This window comes from Leucoraja erinacea, chromosome 14 (assembly GCF_028641065.1).
Source record: "Leucoraja erinacea ecotype New England chromosome 14, Leri_hhj_1, whole genome shotgun sequence".
NCBI classification, from domain to species: domain Eukaryota; kingdom Metazoa; phylum Chordata; class Chondrichthyes; order Rajiformes; family Rajidae; genus Leucoraja; species Leucoraja erinaceus.
In genome coordinates this window covers 43,875,771-43,893,523 of record NC_073390.1, presented here as the reverse complement: position 1 = coordinate 43,893,523, position 17,753 = coordinate 43,875,771, and the positions used below count along the sequence as shown (strand labels likewise).

The window sequence follows — 17,753 nt, the reverse complement described above, 5'->3', positions numbered from 1 at the left end:
TTCAAATTGTTCAGTAGATAGAATTACAATAAGTAACTCCCATTTTTGGTGTCATTCTCTAGTAACATAAGAACTCAACACCATCCTATACTTTAATTATAAATCTTCCTTATTTGATGGTTACACTTTGGCACTGTTCAAAATGTAATGATAGCTCTGCATTGGTTGTATTCTTATTATCAAATCTAATACAGGATTAAAAATATATTCCCAATATATTCCCAATCCCCTTTAAATTTCATCTGTAGTTTCTTCAATACAATAGACAATAGGTGCAGGAGTAGGCCATTCAGCCCTTCGAGCCAGCACCGCCGTTCACTGTGATCATGGCTGATCATCAACAATCAGTACCCCGTTCCTGTCTTCTCCCCATATCCCTTCACTCCGCTATCTTTAAGTGCTCTATCTAACTCTCTTGAAAGCCTCCAGAGAATTGGCCTCCACTACCTTCTGAGGCAGAGAATTCCACAGATTCACAACTGTGTGAAAAAGTTTGAAAAATACAATTTTCTATTTTACCTTTGATGTTCTCTGTTCTTGTGCACATTGTATTTTTCACCACCAATTTACCATTCATATAGTTTATTTATGCAGGTCTTTCCGTTGTCCCTAGGGTCATTTCACTGCTCCTCTTCCTCTGGTATCATCTGCAAATATGACCAGTGTATATTGGATTTCTATGCCAAGTCACTGAATATCTTGGTAGACCACTTAAGCTATTGCTGCTGCTTTGTATCTTCTTACTGCCTTGTTTGGTTTATATAAGGATTTAGTTATCATTTCTCTTTATGTACAGTACCAGACACAGACTTTTAAAGATATGTAGGAAGGAACTGCAGATACTGATTTACACAAAAAGCTGGAGTAACTGAGTGGGTCATGCTGAATCTCTGGAGAAAAGGAATAGGTGGTAGTCTGAAAAAGGGTCTCGACCCGAAATGTCATCAATTCCTTTTCTCCAGAGATGCTGCCTGTCCTCTGATGCTGAGTTACTGCAGCTTTTTGTGTCCATCTTCGGTTTACATCAGCATCTGCAGTTTCTTCCCACACATTAAAAAAAGTCTGCTTCTGGCATGTAATTACATGAAGAGAAATGATAACTAAATCCGACGTTCTTAACTTTTATTTTGACAGGTATCAATATCATGGAGCAATTATGAAATGCTACTGGTTTAATTTAGTTTAATGAAGATATTCTTGAGTTTATAAATATCCTCAATTTTATACTTTTAATAATTTTGAAATGCAAATGAAGAACATAGCAACATTATGTTTGACTATTTTGTTAAATAAAAAGTTATAATTTGTCTTGGGTTTTCATGATTATTTGCACCAGCTACGTTGGACTATGACTTAATGTATTACCTTTACTCCTGCTTTAAAGTTATTTGCACTTTGTTTCAGTTGACTGCTGGGATGGACCAGACGGAGAGCCAGTTGTACAACATGGTTACACACTCACATCCAAGGTGCTATTCCGAGATGTTGTTGAAACCATCAACAAATATGCTTTCATCAAAAATGAGTGAGTGTTGCCTTTTATTAATTTTTTTTTTTTGTTGTTGTTTATTTTATTAGAAGTTAATACAGTACAAAACAGTACAGTGGAACCTAATTTTAGGTGCCAACTATGTCATACCGTAATCCATTCTATGTACAACCTCCAGTTTTATGTTTTGAGAAGGAAATAAGCAAGACAAGAAAAAGAAAACAATAGAAAGGGGAAAAAGAGAAATAATAGATGGTAGAGAATAGAAGAACGTGAAGTGTGTATATAAAAATAAAAAAAAAAAAAAAAAAAGTGGAAAGTAGAAATAGGAGAGAAGGCCCCTTAAAAGAGAAATTTTCAAATCTTTAATTAAAAATTACTAGACAACTATTGAACACTTGTGCATCTGACACAATTCATCTGCCATTGACAATTTCTGTTTTGATGAGTGCGATTCATCAATGAATGGATGCAAGATTTGGCTAATAAGCTGACGTAACAACCAGTTTCACTGGAGTAAACTAATATCCAGTGAAAGCAATTGTAATAAATAGTACAATATTAGGAGAAATAAATAATAGTCACATTATATTGTGGTAATACTTCTGTTTTAGTACAATGTTCATCTCCAGCATATAATCAATATTTCTGCCTTGCTTTAAAAACAATGTACCAAGTTTGGATTTGTAGGCATACATTGTGTTTTAGAAATGTTAAAGTAATTAACCTTATATGTTCAATTAGATATTTGAAATATTTCTTCACTTTTACAATCAGTAATAATATTAGATACTCCTCAATACGATATCTTCCATGTTTTATATGTGATGTGAAAAACTTGCCAATGAAATGAAATCAAACATTTTTGGAAACAAAGGAAACCTTTAATCAATTTAAATAAATATTTTTTTATATTAAAGTGCTACTTAGTACTATTTATGTTTGTGAATCATCTATGTTAAGATTTTAAACAATGATCTTGTCAATTGTATAAAAGCTAGAAATATTTCACATCAATTTACATGTAAAGATGACTAAAGGAACCATCAAATACATACAGAACCCTCCATAATGTTTGGGACAAAGACCCATCATTTATTTATTTGCCTCTGTACTCCACAATTTGAGATTTGTAATAGAAAAAAAATCAGATGTGGTTAACGTGCACATTGTCAGATTTTATTAAAGGTCATTTTTATACATTTTGGTTTCACCAAATTACAGCAGTGTTTATACATAGTCTCCCCATTTCAGGGCACCATAATGTTTGGGACACATGGCTCCACAGGTGTTTGTAATTGTTCCGGTGTGGTTAAATGCCTCCTTAATGCAGGTATAAGAGAGATCTCAGCACATAGTCTTTCCTCCAGTCTTTACATCACCTTTGGAAACTTTTATTGCTGGTTATCAACATGAGGACCAAAGTTGTGCCAATGAAAGTTAAATAAGCCATTATGAGACTGAGAAACAAGAATAAAACTGATAGAGACATAAGCCAAACCTTAGGCTTACTAAAATCAATAGTTTGGAACATCATTAAGAAGAAGGAGAGCATTGGTGAGCTTACTAATCACAAAGGGACCGGCAGGCCAAGGAAGACCTCCACAACTGATGACGGAAGAATTCTCTCTATAATAAATAAAAATCCCCAAACACCTGTCCAACAGATCAGAAACACCCTTCATGAGTCAGGTGTGGAATTGTCAATGACCCCTGTCTGCAGAAGACTTCATGAACAGAAATACAGAGGCTACACTGCAAGATGCAAACCACTGGTTAGCCGCAAAAATAGGATGGCCAGGTTACAGTTTGCCAAGAAGTACTTAAACGAGCACCCATGGTTCTGGAAAAAGGTCTTGTGGACAGTGAGACGAAGATTAACTTATATCAGAGCAAAGTATGGAAGAGAGAAGGAACTGTCCAAGATCCAAAGCATACCACCTCATCTGTGAAACACGGTGGTGGGGATGTTATGGCCTGGGCATGTATGTCTCTCGATGTGTCTTATGTGGGGGGTGGTGGGGGGAAAGGGGGAAACCATTTTTCAGTCACTTCCTCTTCGGAGAGGCGACTTTTCCCATATCGCTTCTCCGCCTCCCCTCTCATGGCCTAACAGCTTGGATTGGAGCGGCCTTTCCCGGAGTCGGGCCCAGAGCTTCAGCAGCGGGCACAGCGTGGATTTTTCCATCGCAGAGCGGGGGCGAACCCTTGCCGGGGGTCGCCAGAGAGGAGTGTTCCGATCGTTGGCCTGGTGACTTTGACATCATGGGGTTGTGGTCTGCGGAGCTTCTAGCCGCAGGTGTGCGGCCTATAGCATCCTGAAGCTGCAGTCTCCGATAGGAAAGTGGCACTCCAAGTCGCGGAGTGTGTTCGACCATCCCGACGTCGGAGTTTCAATCATCCCGACGAGAGGGCCTGTACATCCGGCTGTCCATATCGATGACTACGGAGGGTTTATGGCCCCGACCACTGATGAACAAGGGAGGAGGACTAACTGAACTTTGTTGCCTTCCACCACAGTGAAGAATGCTGTGGTGGATATTTTGATTTTATTGTGTATTGTGTGTTCTTTTTTTCAACTGTATCGCTGCTGGCAAATTCATTTCACTGTACCTTAGTTGGTGCATGTGACAAATAAATTTGACTTTGGCTTTGAAGGTACTGGCTCACTGATCTTCATTGATGATAAAACCGCTGATGGTAGTTACATAATGAATTCCGAAGTGTATAGACACATCCTATCTTCTCAAGTTCAAACAAATACCTCAAAACTCATTGGCCGGCGGTTCATTTTACAGCAAGCCAATGATCCCAAACATAAAACTGAAGCAACAAAGGAATTTTTCAAAGCTAAAAAATGGTAATTTCTTGAGTGGCCAAGTCAATCACCCGATCTGAACCCAACTGAGCATGCCTTTTATATGCTGAAGAGAAAACTGAAGGGGACTAGCCCCCAAAGTAAGCATAAGCTAAAGATGGCTGCAATACAGGCCTGGCAGAGCATCACCAGAGAAGACACCCAGCAACTGGTGATGTCCATGATTCGCAGACTTCAAGCAGTCATTCCATGCAAAGGATATGCAACAAAATACTAAACATGACTACTTTCATTTACATGACATTGCTTTGTCCCAAACATTATGGTGCCATGAAAAGGGGGGACTATGTATAAACACTGCTGTAATTTCTACATGGTGAAACTAAAATGTATAAAACTGGCGTTTATTGAAATCGCCAGATTATTGAAATCTGACCCACTTTACCACATGTGATTTTTTTTCTATTACAAATCTCAAATTGTGGAGTACAGAGGCAAATAAATAAATTATGGAGGGCTCTGTAATACACTAGAAAGGTGATTGACCCAATTATTATACATATTTTCAAATGGAAATTACAATGTGTGTTGCTTTTCAACCATTCTTTAGATGAATTAACTGATCCGAGTGATATTCACACTGTGCAGTTTTGGAGAGGCACATTGTAAGTCTCAAAACAGTGAGTCAAATCATTTGCTTGAAAATCAGCATCAGAAGCTCATGTCACAGTATGACATGTTTTCAATGCATGAAATAATGCACATCATTGTCATCAGCTAAAATAACCTGATTCAATACATCCACGCATATGAAGTCACAACACATTTGTGTAACTTATCTTTATTGCATGGGTCAATTGAGCATTACTGATGGTGCGGATCCTGCTGCTATTTTGAAACGGCTGTTACTTGCAGTGAGTTTGCTGGTCAGCTTTGGCCTGAATCTTGGCTATTTTGTTGGCCTGCTATAGGAAGAATTGGGAAGGATGATTATTGTGGAATGTCACAGGAAACAGCAATTAACACACAGCTGTCACCAAACAGGGCTGCTTGCAGATAGAGCTCTTTCTGTTATGTTGTTGCCTCTTTCTTTGAAGTTCACTGGCTGTTACACCTTGACAAAGCCAAACATTGTTTTGTGACATCCAGCTATCCAAAGCTTGCTGAAACCCAAATTTATTTGGTTAATTCCCCAATACCAACAAATTTACCTCGTCTGCAGTTCTTTTTTTCTTTCATTTCTGCTTTGCTGAGCCAAATTAATTTCTGAAGTTATCAATGTACTGGCATGTGAAAATTGAAGAAGTTAAGTCTTTCATCTCAGTCCGTTTAACATTAATAGCTTTTCTTGAATTGTCTGCACCAAAATTGGAACATCTACTCCAAAACAATTTATGTATTTTGATGGAGTTTCTCCTACTAACTATTCAAAAAAAATGCTTAGAAAGACATGATTCAAAACGAAATCTCATCTTAAGCCATCCACCCACCTGAAAAAAAAAACTGTTTGGTTATTCAAAGTTTGCTATGTTATTTGTTGAGTTTCTTTAAATTCTAGGTATCCTGTTATTCTGTCCATTGAGAACCACTGCAGCATCCATCAGCAGAAGAAGATTGCTAAATATTTGAAAGATATCTTTGGAAATAAACTAGAGTTATCTTCTGTTGAAAGACATCGAAAATACCAGTTTCCTTCTCCTCAACGTTTAAAGGGAAAAATTCTTATAAAGGTAACAGATGCATTTCTGGATGCTTGTTCTTATTTCATCATGGAAAGATTTTGTCAATGATTAGGATAGGTTTTATTGCTTTATTGTTACTTTAAAATTGAGGTCAGCAAGCTTAGAAAATTTGTTCCAGCATTGAGTGCAAGCCTAGAATAGGAATTTGTGTACCAATTGTTAACAAAATCCTTGACAATCAGAAACAATAAAAATCAACAAGAAATAAATTCATCTTTGACCATTAACGCACAGAGACTCTTGCGCAGAGTGCGGGATTCGAGAACGATAGGACTTGGGTTTACCGTGCAGGACGGGTTGGCAACCTTTTCTGCCAAGGGGCCATGACATATGTCTGTGAGAGGATGGCGGGCCACATCTATCACGTGTACACATTGATCCCGCCCCGGCTGGCAGGCATCAGATCACGGGTTCACAATGATCCCGCCCCTTCGAGGAAGCCACCCGGAGCATTGAGCTCAAATATCATACTCACTCGTCCCCAGCCTACTGACAACCCCGACCTTGACAGTAGGTACGCGGCCGTGCCGGCGGCTTTGCGCAGGACGCGGTACAGCCAAATCACCCTCCAGGTACCGAAGGTAGAAAAAGATGCTGGAGAAACTCACTTCAACATTCGTTTTTCTACCACTGGATTTTTCCAGCATCTGCAGTTCTTTCTTAAACATTCCAGGTACGTAGATGATGAAAGTCTGCGGGCTGGATGATTGAGGCCAGATGATTCGGGGTTACGGGCCAGATTCAGCCCGGGGGCCGTAGGTTGCCGACCCCTGGTGTAGGAGAAAAGATTTTATAGGAATCTAAAGGGTATCTTTTTCACACAACGGGTGGTGGGTAAATGGAATGAGCTGCCTGAGGAGGTAGATAAGGCAGGTATTATCGCAACATTTAAGAAGCAATTAGACAGGTACATGAATAGGACAGGCATAGAGGGATATGGGCCAAGTGGGATTGGTGTAGATGGGACATGTTGGCGAGTGTGGGAAAGTTAGGCCAAAGGGCCTCTTTCCACACTCTATGACTATGAACATTAAGTGCATACAAGCGTAGCTCTGCGACCTGTGCTCATCACTTCAGCACACTGGAAATGGTCCACAAATTAGCCTCAACCTCCCACACAAAGAGAAATGAGGAAATAACAGTAGAAATTATCTTCTGAAGATAACAATAAAGGCAAGAAAGGAATCGTCATATTGGGCAACAAGTATGGAAAAGGAAAAAAATGGATGATTACTTAGATTTAAGAATCTTTCATCAGTTTGGTGAGTTATTTAAAGATGAACAAGGTCCAGGAGATTGCCTACTTGGGTACGAAGTGCACTGAGCACTTATATTCCAGCGTGAAGAGTCTGAAGAAGGGTCTTGACCCGAAACATCATCCTTTTCTCCAGCGATGTTGTCTGACCCGCTGAATTACTTCAGTTTTTTGTGTCTATCTTTGATTTAAATCAGCATAACCATTTATCCATATAACCATATACCAATTACAGCACGGAAACAGGCCATCTCGGCCCTTCTAGTCTGTGCCAAACACGTATTCTCCCCTAGTCCCATCTACCTGCACTCAGACCATAACCCTCCATTCCTTTCCCGTCCATATAACTATCCAATTTATTTTTAAATTATAAAATCGAACCTGCCTCCACCACCTTCACTGGAAGCTCATTCCACACAGCTACCACTCTCTGAGTAAAGAAGTTCCCCTCATGTTACCCCTAAACTTCTGTCCCTTAATTTTCAAGTCATATCCTCTTGTTTGAAACTTCACTACTCTCAGTGGGAAAAGCTTATCCACGTCAACTCTGTCTATCCCTCTCATCATTTTAAAGACCTCTATCGTCCCCCCTTAACCTTCTGCGCTCCAAAAATAGAGACCTAACTTGTTCAACCTTTCTCTGTAACTTAGTTGCTGAAACCCAGGCAACATTCTAGTAAATCTCCTCTGTACTCTCTTTATTTTGTTGACATCCTTCCTATAATTAGGCGACCAAAATTGTACACCATACTCCAGAATTAGCCTCACCAATGCCTTGTACAATTTTAACATTACATCCCAACTTTTATACTCAATGCAAAGGAAGAAACTGCATCTGCAGTTCCTTCCTATACATTCCAGCCCCAGTGTATTTGAGAGAATACGCAAATATAAATCTGATCTTTGCTCTATGCATGTGTCGTAAATAACATTAAGAGCAGATGAGCAAGTATAGCCTATACAACCTTATCTGCTATTCGTTAAGATAATATATTAAACAAATAATCTTGGCCTCAGTTCCACATAAGACATAACTCTTGACTGGCCCAAGGTGACTATTTCTCATCCTTTTAGCCTCCACAATTTCGTGGAATTAAAATTTCCAAAGATTTGCAACCTTTCAAGAAAATAAATTCCTTCTCATAGTCATTTTATAGGGGCCCTCTATAACAATGCATGAATGTGTAACACAAGTTAGTGTGCACTGTACTTTCTAGGCAATGTTTGCTTCAACTATTGAAAAACCTCCTGAATTCAAATTTCTTCTGAAATAAAATTGCAATAAGCCAAATCAAATTGAGGACCACCATAAATTGGAGGAGCAGCACCTCATATTTCGCTTGGGCAGTTTGCACCCCAGCGGTTTGAACATTGACCTCTAATTTCAGGTAGTCGCTACTTTCTCCTCCCCTTCTCAGCTCTCCCTCAGCCCACTGGCTCCACATCTTCCTTTCTTCTTCCTGCGTCCCCCACACCTCCTCACATCAGTCTGAAGAAGGGTTTTGACCCGAAACGTTGCCTATTTCCTTCGCTCCATAGATGCTCCCTCACCCGCTGAGTTTCTCCAGCATTTTTGTCTACCTTTATATATTGTAAATTGTTTAATAAAAAACAGATTAGAAATAGACCATCTTAAGATGGGTCTCGACCCGAAATATCACTTATTCCTTTTCTCCAGATATGCTGCCTGGCCCGCTGAGTTACTCCAGCTTTCTGTATCTATCGTAGATTTGATGATATCAAAATCAATTAATTAATCCATGATCTATTTCAGGGAAAGAAACTCTCAGCTGACCTCAACACCGATGCAGAAGAAGGCGAGGTGTCTGATGAAGATAGTGCCGACGAAATTGAAGAAGAGTGCAAATTAAAGCAAATCAATGTAACTGTTCACCTAAACATTTTGAAATTAAATTTAACAGTGATTTAGAAATATCAGTTAAATATGATGGCTAAGAAAATGTGGCTGCAATGTTGGCAAAAAGGTCACTGCCTGCCCTTGTTACCATATAAAACAAAACACAGCACCTCTGGATGTAGAAATGAGATATTACTGTTATGAAACCCACTCTTCCACAGAATGCAATGTTGCATTCTTGGTAGGTACAGTCAACACAGAATCAACAATTTGACCTGAATTTCAACTTTGAATGCAGAAGTTTTACTTTAACAGTTCCTGAATTTATTACATTTTAATCTTAATCCATAATTATTGCACACGGCTTCTTCAGTTCTCAAAATCGTATTTTAATGGTGTAGTCCTTTGAGAAGGATATTTAATATTTGACGTTTACAATATATATATATATCTTTGCTTTATGTTTGCTTTATGTATGCTCCCTGAATACGTAGTGGAGATAATGGCAGGAGAATGGGGTTAGGAGGAAGTGATAGATCAGCCATGATTGAATGGCGGAGTAGACTTAATGGGCCGAATGGCCTAATTCTGCTTTTATCACCTATGACCTTATAATGACTTCTCCTTAAATTCTCCCTGAATACAAGTGCAAAAGTCCAATATTTATCTTGCTATAAATACAGTGATTTAAATGTAATTTATTGTCAAATGTTTTCTACCTTTTTAGTTGCCTGTGAGAATTCCTTAAAGTGACTAAATGTCAAGACTACTATGTATTTGGATGCCACAGATAAATCCAAAGTTATATTGTAAAGCTGGTTAAAGATTCATGGGTAAGCTGTCTCAAGTTCATGAGGAAACAAGCCACAGAGCCCAAGTCAGATCATTTTTTTGCAGAAAGATGTTTTGTCTGCAAACTTTTAATTGATTCACGATAAATCGTTAAAATTACACAGTGGATAAAATATTAAATAAATTAACGTGATTTCAGTCGTCATTCCATTCAGGATCCTATACACAATAAAACTAGAGAGAATGAATCCTGGCATAAGCAATTAAATATGGTATGAAACACAGCTATCTCTTGTAAGATTATTTTAGTAAGTTGGAGCATTCTCTTGTAGCATTATTTAGTCGATGTGTTCTGTTAACTGTTTTCTCACATGGTAAACAAACAATCTACAGTTCCAGCATGGAACGATATTATTCAGTTTATTCTACCTTTGCAAACTCTCCACCAAGTCCCATTTCCATGCCATTCCCCCACGTTACATTAATTGTACAATCTACTACTGGTTGTACGTCAAGCATTGTCTCTAGTAGGGTTAAAATATTAACATTGACTATATTTGATGGAGAAAACTTAGATCAATGTAACTTGAAGAAAAATATAAAATTTGAGTGGATTTCTCTTTGCCAGTTAGGTCATTTAGCCATACAGCACAGAAACAGGCCCTTCGGCCCAACTTGCCCATGCCAACTAAGAAGCACCATCTACATGAGTTCCACCTTCCTGCATTTAGCCCATATACCTCCAAACCTTTCGTATCCATGTACCTGTCCAAATGCCTTGTAAATTTTGTTAAAGTACCTTCCTCAGCCATTTCCTCTGGCAGCTTGGTTGTCCTTAACATATTTAATGGCATCGTTAGCACTTTGTTACCCAAATCACTTCAAATAGCCTGCATTCAAATTGCTTGATGTACTTGATAGAGGAAACCTGTACTCAATAAATCAAAATTATTTGTCTTTAATTTCCATTCAGCAGGATCCAGTAGGGATATTAACTGAATCATTTCAGCCAACCCTTGAGTTATGCTGATCATTAAACATGCAGATTTAGAAACATAGAAAAATAGATGCAGGAGTAGGCCATTCACTTCTTCGAGCCAGCACTACCATTCAATATGATCATGGCTGATCATCCATTATCCCTTGATTCTGTTAGCCCCAAGAGCTAAATCTAACTTTCTCTTGAAAACATCGAGTAAATTGGCCTCCACTGCCTTCTGTGGCAGAGAATTCGACAGATTCACAACTCTCTGGGTGAAATAAATGTTCCTAATCTCAGTCCTAAATGGCCTAACCCTTATTCTTAAACTGTGATCCCTGGTTCTGAAATCCCCCAACATTGGGAACATTTTTTCTGCATCTGCCTCTCCAATTCTTAAAGAATTCTATATGTTTCTATGATATCATCTCATCCTTCTAAATTCCAGTGAATACAAGCCCAGTCGACCCATTCTTTCATCATATGTCAGTCCTGCCATACCGGGAATTAACCAGGTGAACCTACGCTACACACCCTCAATAGCTGTAATGTCCTTCCTCATATCAGGAGACCAAAACTGCACACAATACTCCATGTGCGGTCTCACCAGGGCCCTGTACAACTGCAGTAGGACTTCCTTGCTCCGAAACTCAAATCCTCTCGCAATGAAGGTCAACATGCCATTAGCTTTCTTCACTGCCTGCTGTAGCTGCATGCTTACTTTCAGTGACTGATGTACAAGTATACCCAGGTCACGTTGCACCTCCCCTTTTCCTAATCTGATACTAGTCGGATAATCTGCTTTCCTGTTCTTGCCACCAAAGTGAATAACCTCACATTTATCCACATTGTACTGCATAGAAACATGGAAAATAAGTGCAGGAGTAGGCCATTCGGCCCTTCAAGCCTGCACCGCCATTCAATATGATCATGGCTGATCATCCAACTCAGTGTCCTGTACCTGCCTTCTCTCCATACCCCCTGATCCCTTTAGCCACAAGGGCCACATCTAACTCCCTTTTAAATATATTCAATGAACTGGCCTCAACTACCTTCTATGGCAGAAAATTCCACATATTCACCGCTCTCTGTGTGAAAAATGTTTTTCTCATCTCTGTCCTAAAGGATTTCCCCTTTATCCTTAAACTGTGACCCCTTGTACTGGACTTCCCCAACATTGGGAACAATCTTCCTGCATCTAGCCTGTCCAACCCCCTAAGAATTTTGTAAGTTTCTATAAGATCCCCCCTCAATCTTCTAAATTCTAGCGAGCATCTGCCCACTCACCCAACCTATCCAAGTCACTTTGCAGCCTCATAGCATCCTCATCGCAGCTCACACTGTCACCCAGCTTTGTGTCGTCCACAAACTTGGATATGTCACATTTAATTCTCTTGTCTAAATCGTTAATGTATATTGTAAATAACTGGGGTCCCAGCACCGAGCCTTACGGCACCCCTCTAGTCACTGCCTGCCATTCTGAAAAGGACTCGTTAATTCCAACTCTTTGCTTCATTGGAATTGGCAACTCCTGTCTGACAACCAGTCTCTATCCATGATAATACCCTACCACTAATAATTTTGCACACTAAGCTCTTGTGTGGGACCTTGTCAAAGACTTTTTGCACCATTTCCATTGGCTCTCCCTTATAAATTCTACGTTGTATCCTCAAAAAATTCCAGATTAGTTAAGCATGATTTCCCCTTCATTAATCCATGCTGACTTTGACAGATCCTGTCACTGCTTTCCAAATGCGATTCTATAACATCTATAATAATCGATCTTTCAGAATGATTTTGTTGCTACAAACTGTTATAACAGCTTCCTCATTAGGAGTTCCTTTTAAAATAGTAGCTAGTCCCAAATCATCCTGCTATTCTCTGAGCATTCTGGACTCAAAAGGCTGGTTAATATGATAAAACCTTCACACAGAGAGATGCTATCAGGTAAGTCTCCTGTATGGATTTTACTGTATGCCTACCTTGTTTCAACAGAGCTAAAATCCCCCTTACTACTGCTGCTTTCAGACTTTAAATCTATTTGAGCAGTTGTTTTTGGAATAGTGATTTTATTGGGATATTTAATGCTGTATTCAACTGTTCCTTATACAGGGCGGTACTGCGAACCACCATCAAGTGGAATGTTTCATAAGAAAGAAACTGGATTTCTTACAGAAAGAGTCTCAGCTCCAGGATAAGGAAAATCCAGATAGACATACAGTCTGTGCGCTTCTGAGTGCCACACACAAAGGTTTAAGCGATAATCTACAACAGGTAACATTTGCAAAATTCTGCAAAATATTCAAATCTTCCATCATGCGCATTTGTGCCTCACTATTGTTTAACTTCAAATGATGAGGACGGGGAAGATAGTTTGGATGAATCTTTGGAATCCCTTTATTTTTTTTAACGACTGTTATCTTTTTATATAGCACATAAATAATGCTTCAAATGTCCTAATTTTTACACTTTTTAGTACTTTATTTAAACATATGCCATTCTAGTTAAAACCCTGGAGAGAGGGAATTTTGGTAGTTTACCAATTTCAATGAAGTCAAGAGTGTTTTATTGTCATATGTCCCAGATAGAACAATTAAATTCTTACTTGCTGCAGCACAATAGAATATGTAATCATAATAAATAATATAACAAAAACTCAGGGGAAAAAAGAACAAATAATAATAGTGCAATAATGATAATAATCTATTGTAGTTCATATCTTATGAGGTTGTAGTGTTTAATAACCTGATGGCTGTGGGGAAGAAGCTGTTTCTGAACCTGGACGTTACAGTTCTCAGGCTCCTGTACCCTCTTCCCGATGGTAGTGGTGAGATGAGTGTGTGGGCCAAGATGGTGTGGATCTTTGATGATGTTGGCTGCCTTTTTGAGGCAGCGACTACGATAGATCCCTTCGATAGTGGGGAGGTCAGAGCCAGTGATGGCCTGGGCAATGTTTACAACTATTTACAGTCTTTTTCGCTCCTGGACGTTCAAGTTGCCGAACCAGGCCACGATGCAGCCAGTCAGTAAGCTCTCTACTGTGCACCTGTAGAATTTCAAGAGAATCCTCTTTGACAAACTGAATCTCCTTAATCTTCTCAGGAAGTAGAGTCTGCTGTCAAACAAGGCTGCATCGTTGCTCCAGTGCTCTTCTCAGTCTTTCTTGCTATATTGTTGCATCTCATCTCCAACAAAACTCATGTGAAAGTTAGATAAATCTTCAGAACTAATGGGAAGCTATACAACCTACTTCCAGGACTAAGATTGCCCAAATCTCAGAAATCAGGCTGCAATATGTAGATGATGTGCAATATGTAGATGCTAGATGCAGGAAGATTGTTCCCGATGTTAGGGAAGTCCAGGACAAGGGGTCACAGCTTAAGGATAAGGGGGAAATCCTTTAAAACCGAGATGAGAAGAACTTTTTTCACACAGAGAGTGGTGAATCTCTGGAACTCTCTGCCACAGAGGGTAGTTGAGGCCAGTTCATTGGCTATATTTAAGAGGCAGTTAGATGTGGCCCTTGTGGCTAAGGGGATTAGGGGGTATGGAGAGAAGGCAGGTACGGGATACTGAGTTGGATGATCAGCCATGATCATATTGAATGGCGGTGCAGGCTCGAAGGGCCGAATGGCCTACTCCTGCACCTAATTTCTATGTTTCTATGTAATCGTTCATGCTCAGAGACCTAATTTGAACTGTCATTAATATTTTCACTGAAGCATGCAAGAACATGAGTCTTGCATTCAACATCTGCAAAATGTTCCCCCTCCCCCTCCCCCCATTCCCCAACCTAGTCTTCCTACTAGTTCCACTGTTCACATCCGTGTATCCCTGCCGTTAACACATCTTCCCCAGCTAATAAAGGGCCATTATGGGCTCCACCCATCCTGAGGTCATCTGTTGCTGGGCCTGTTTTCTTCTGGCCTTCTCTATCTTTCAGTCTGAAGAAAGTTTCTGACCCAAAACGTTGCCTGCTGCTTTTCTCCAGAGATGCTGCCTGACCTACTGAGTTACTCCAGCATTTTGTGTGTATCTACAAAACTGAGGTCCTGTATCATCTTGACCCTGCTGCACCACACTGCCCGCCGACAATTAAGATTCACTGCGAGACCATGGAAATCATGACCCCGTATCTCATGAGCCACTTGGTGAAGGCAAACATTGATGTTGATGTTCATCATTGTCTTCAACGCACCAGCTCTCAGACCTTGCATCAAACCCATAGTCTACTTGGCATGATTAGACCATGTCTTCTTATATGCCTATGAGCCCTGGTGCAAAACTACATCAGAGCATTTATGAAGGTAGCAAGGATGCCCAGCCTCAAGTACACGTACTAGAATCATGCAGTATTGGCAAACAAATGCCTTGACTGTGATGTTAGAGGAGGAATAATGCATTGCAATATATATCAGGAAGAACATAATCAAAATGGATCTACCTTTACGAAAGTTATTTCTGTAATTTTCTCCTTCCATGTATTTACTTTGTATTCTTATCTTTGAACTTGTTTTTTTTTCACCAAAGTGAAATAACCTAAAGCATAGAGGCTCTGTAGTTATTGGTAATGTGTTCATTGGTTTGATACATGTCATGAATGGTTATTAATTTTAGTTTCTTTCATGATGGGGTGCCTGCCCCTTTCAAGGCAAACGTTTAATATTGGCACTACGTGCTAAAACAATTATGAAGCTTTACTTGCCATTGTATCCTCAACTTGACCAATTTTTATGGTCTTTTGCAACTTTATCCGTGAATGAATCTAGATTTGTAGTTGAACCCTATTACTAGTGAACTTACGTGGGTTTTGATGTTCTTGTATTCAGCCTCAGTCAAAAAGGTGAACTGGAAAATATATTTCAGTGTTTCAGTCATTGTTTAGTTAAGTAACTATGCTCTGGATCAAACCCAGGATACCCACGGGATCAGAATGTGACTTCTCACCTGTGTCCTTGACATTAGGTGGAGTTCCTTGAATAGCTAAATGTTTGCTTATGTTGTTCTGTGAAAATGAGATTAAAGGGAGAAATTAATCAAGGAGAAAAAAGCTTTAGCGTTTTATTTCTTTTTGGCAAGCAAAGAAAGCAATTCATGATGCATCACTTTTACAGAAACCTTTTTCATGTTCGTTGAATTTTATTTCTCAAAGAAAATTTGTACTTGAAACTTGGAAAATCAGATTTTACACAAGTTGCATTAATAATCTCCTGGTTGCTTTTACATTGTTTAAGTACATCGTGTAAGTCATTTAAAAATTGCCTACAACTTTTTATTATATCGAAGTGATTCCTTCACCCAACACCTCTGCGCAGTTTGCACCTGATCTCCTAGTGGCTCAACACTTCAACTCCCCTTCCCATTCCGAATCTGACCTCTCACCTCATTGCTAGAGTGAGGCCCAGTGCAAATTGAAGGAACAGCTCCTCATATTTTGTTTAGGTAGTTTACACCCCAGCGGTATGAACATTGACTTCTCTAATTTCAGATAGTCCTTCCTTTCTCCTTCCTTCACCTCCCCCTTCACTGCTATCCCACAAGCCTACTGTCTCCGCCTCTTCCTTTCTTTTTACCGCCCCCCCCGGACATCAGTCTGAAAGAAGGGTCTTGACCCGAAACGTCGCCTATTCCTTCTCTTTATAGATGCTGCCTCATCCGCGGAGTTCTTCCAGCATTTTTGTCTTTCCAGCATCTGCAGTTCTTTCTTAAACAATACAACTTTTTATTATTGTTTTTCCATATTTGTGACCCAATAGTTTCTGAACAGAAACATCAAGTTGATGGTAGTTTTGTTGGGTACCTTATTGTTGCTGGTTTTCAGTTCAGAATGCTCAAGCAGATTTCCATCTCGGCCCATAGTGGCTTAAAACCTTTCTCGAGTAATGGTAGAAATGGGCAGTGGTACATTACCTGCCCTTCATTGATTCACCTACAGTTTTGTAGTAGTCTTGTGTGGAAAGGAACTTGTGTAGAAAGATACAGGTTTATACCAAAGATAGACGCTGGAGTAACTCAGCGGGACGGGAGAGAAGGAATGGGTGGCGTTTCGGGTCAAGACCCTTCTTCAGACTGACTTTGTAGTAGTCTTTTTGGGCGGCACAGTGGTGTAGCTGGTAGAGCAGCTGCCTCACAGCGCCAGAGATCTGGGTTGATCCTGACCTCGGGCGTTGTCTGTATGGAGTTTGCAGGTTCTCCAAGGCTTTCCTCCGGGTGCTCAGGTTTCCTCTCGGGTCCAAAAGACATGCAAGTGTATAGGTTAATTGACTTCTATAAATTGCCCCTAGTGTGTAAGGATTGGATAAGAAAGTGGGATAATATAGAACGTGTGTGAATGGTTGATCAATGGTCACCGTGGACTCGGTGGACTCAAGGGCCTGTTTCCATGTTGTATCTCTAAACTAAACTGTATCAAAATTAAAGGAATCAATGAGTAAACTAAAGTTTCAATAATTTTTTAAGTATAGAGGAGTTGCCTACCATCACTTGGATGTCATTGATTTTTTTTTTTAAAAGCTCATATTAATCTATAAATGCCGTTCAGTAAATTCACTGGCACAGAGAGACACTTTATGCACAAGAATTGCAATTCTATATGTTTTAGAATTAATATAGATTTTTCAGTCTCTTTATTTTTCAATGCTTTTGTCTTAATCCTATTGTGCACCCTGTAAAATGTTAGCCAAAACTTTTGATTTTCCTTTCTGGTTTGTTGTTTGTAAATTGTCAATGTTATTGGCGGTTCGGCTCTTTTCAGGACTTCAAAAGCAGAGGAGTTTAAATTTAAACATTTAAAAAGTCAAGATCCGTGGGGAACATCAGT

At 39.5% G+C, this 17,753-nt stretch overlaps 1 protein-coding gene across 3 annotated transcripts in view; it reads left to right on the top strand.

Annotated features, from left to right (window-relative positions):
• plch1 (phospholipase C, eta 1) overlaps positions 1-17,753 on the top strand; it is a 79,610-nt gene that overhangs the window by 35,080 nt on the left and 26,777 nt on the right. For all 3 annotated transcript variants that reach the window (XM_055646278.1, XM_055646280.1, XM_055646281.1), the window contains 4 exons: positions 1,405-1,525; positions 5,866-6,037; positions 9,079-9,186; positions 13,046-13,207. In XM_055646278.1, the coding sequence (XP_055502253.1) occupies positions 1,405-1,525; positions 5,866-6,037; positions 9,079-9,186; positions 13,046-13,207 (563 nt within the window). The remainder of the gene's footprint in view (positions 1-1,404; positions 1,526-5,865; positions 6,038-9,078; positions 9,187-13,045; positions 13,208-17,753) is intronic.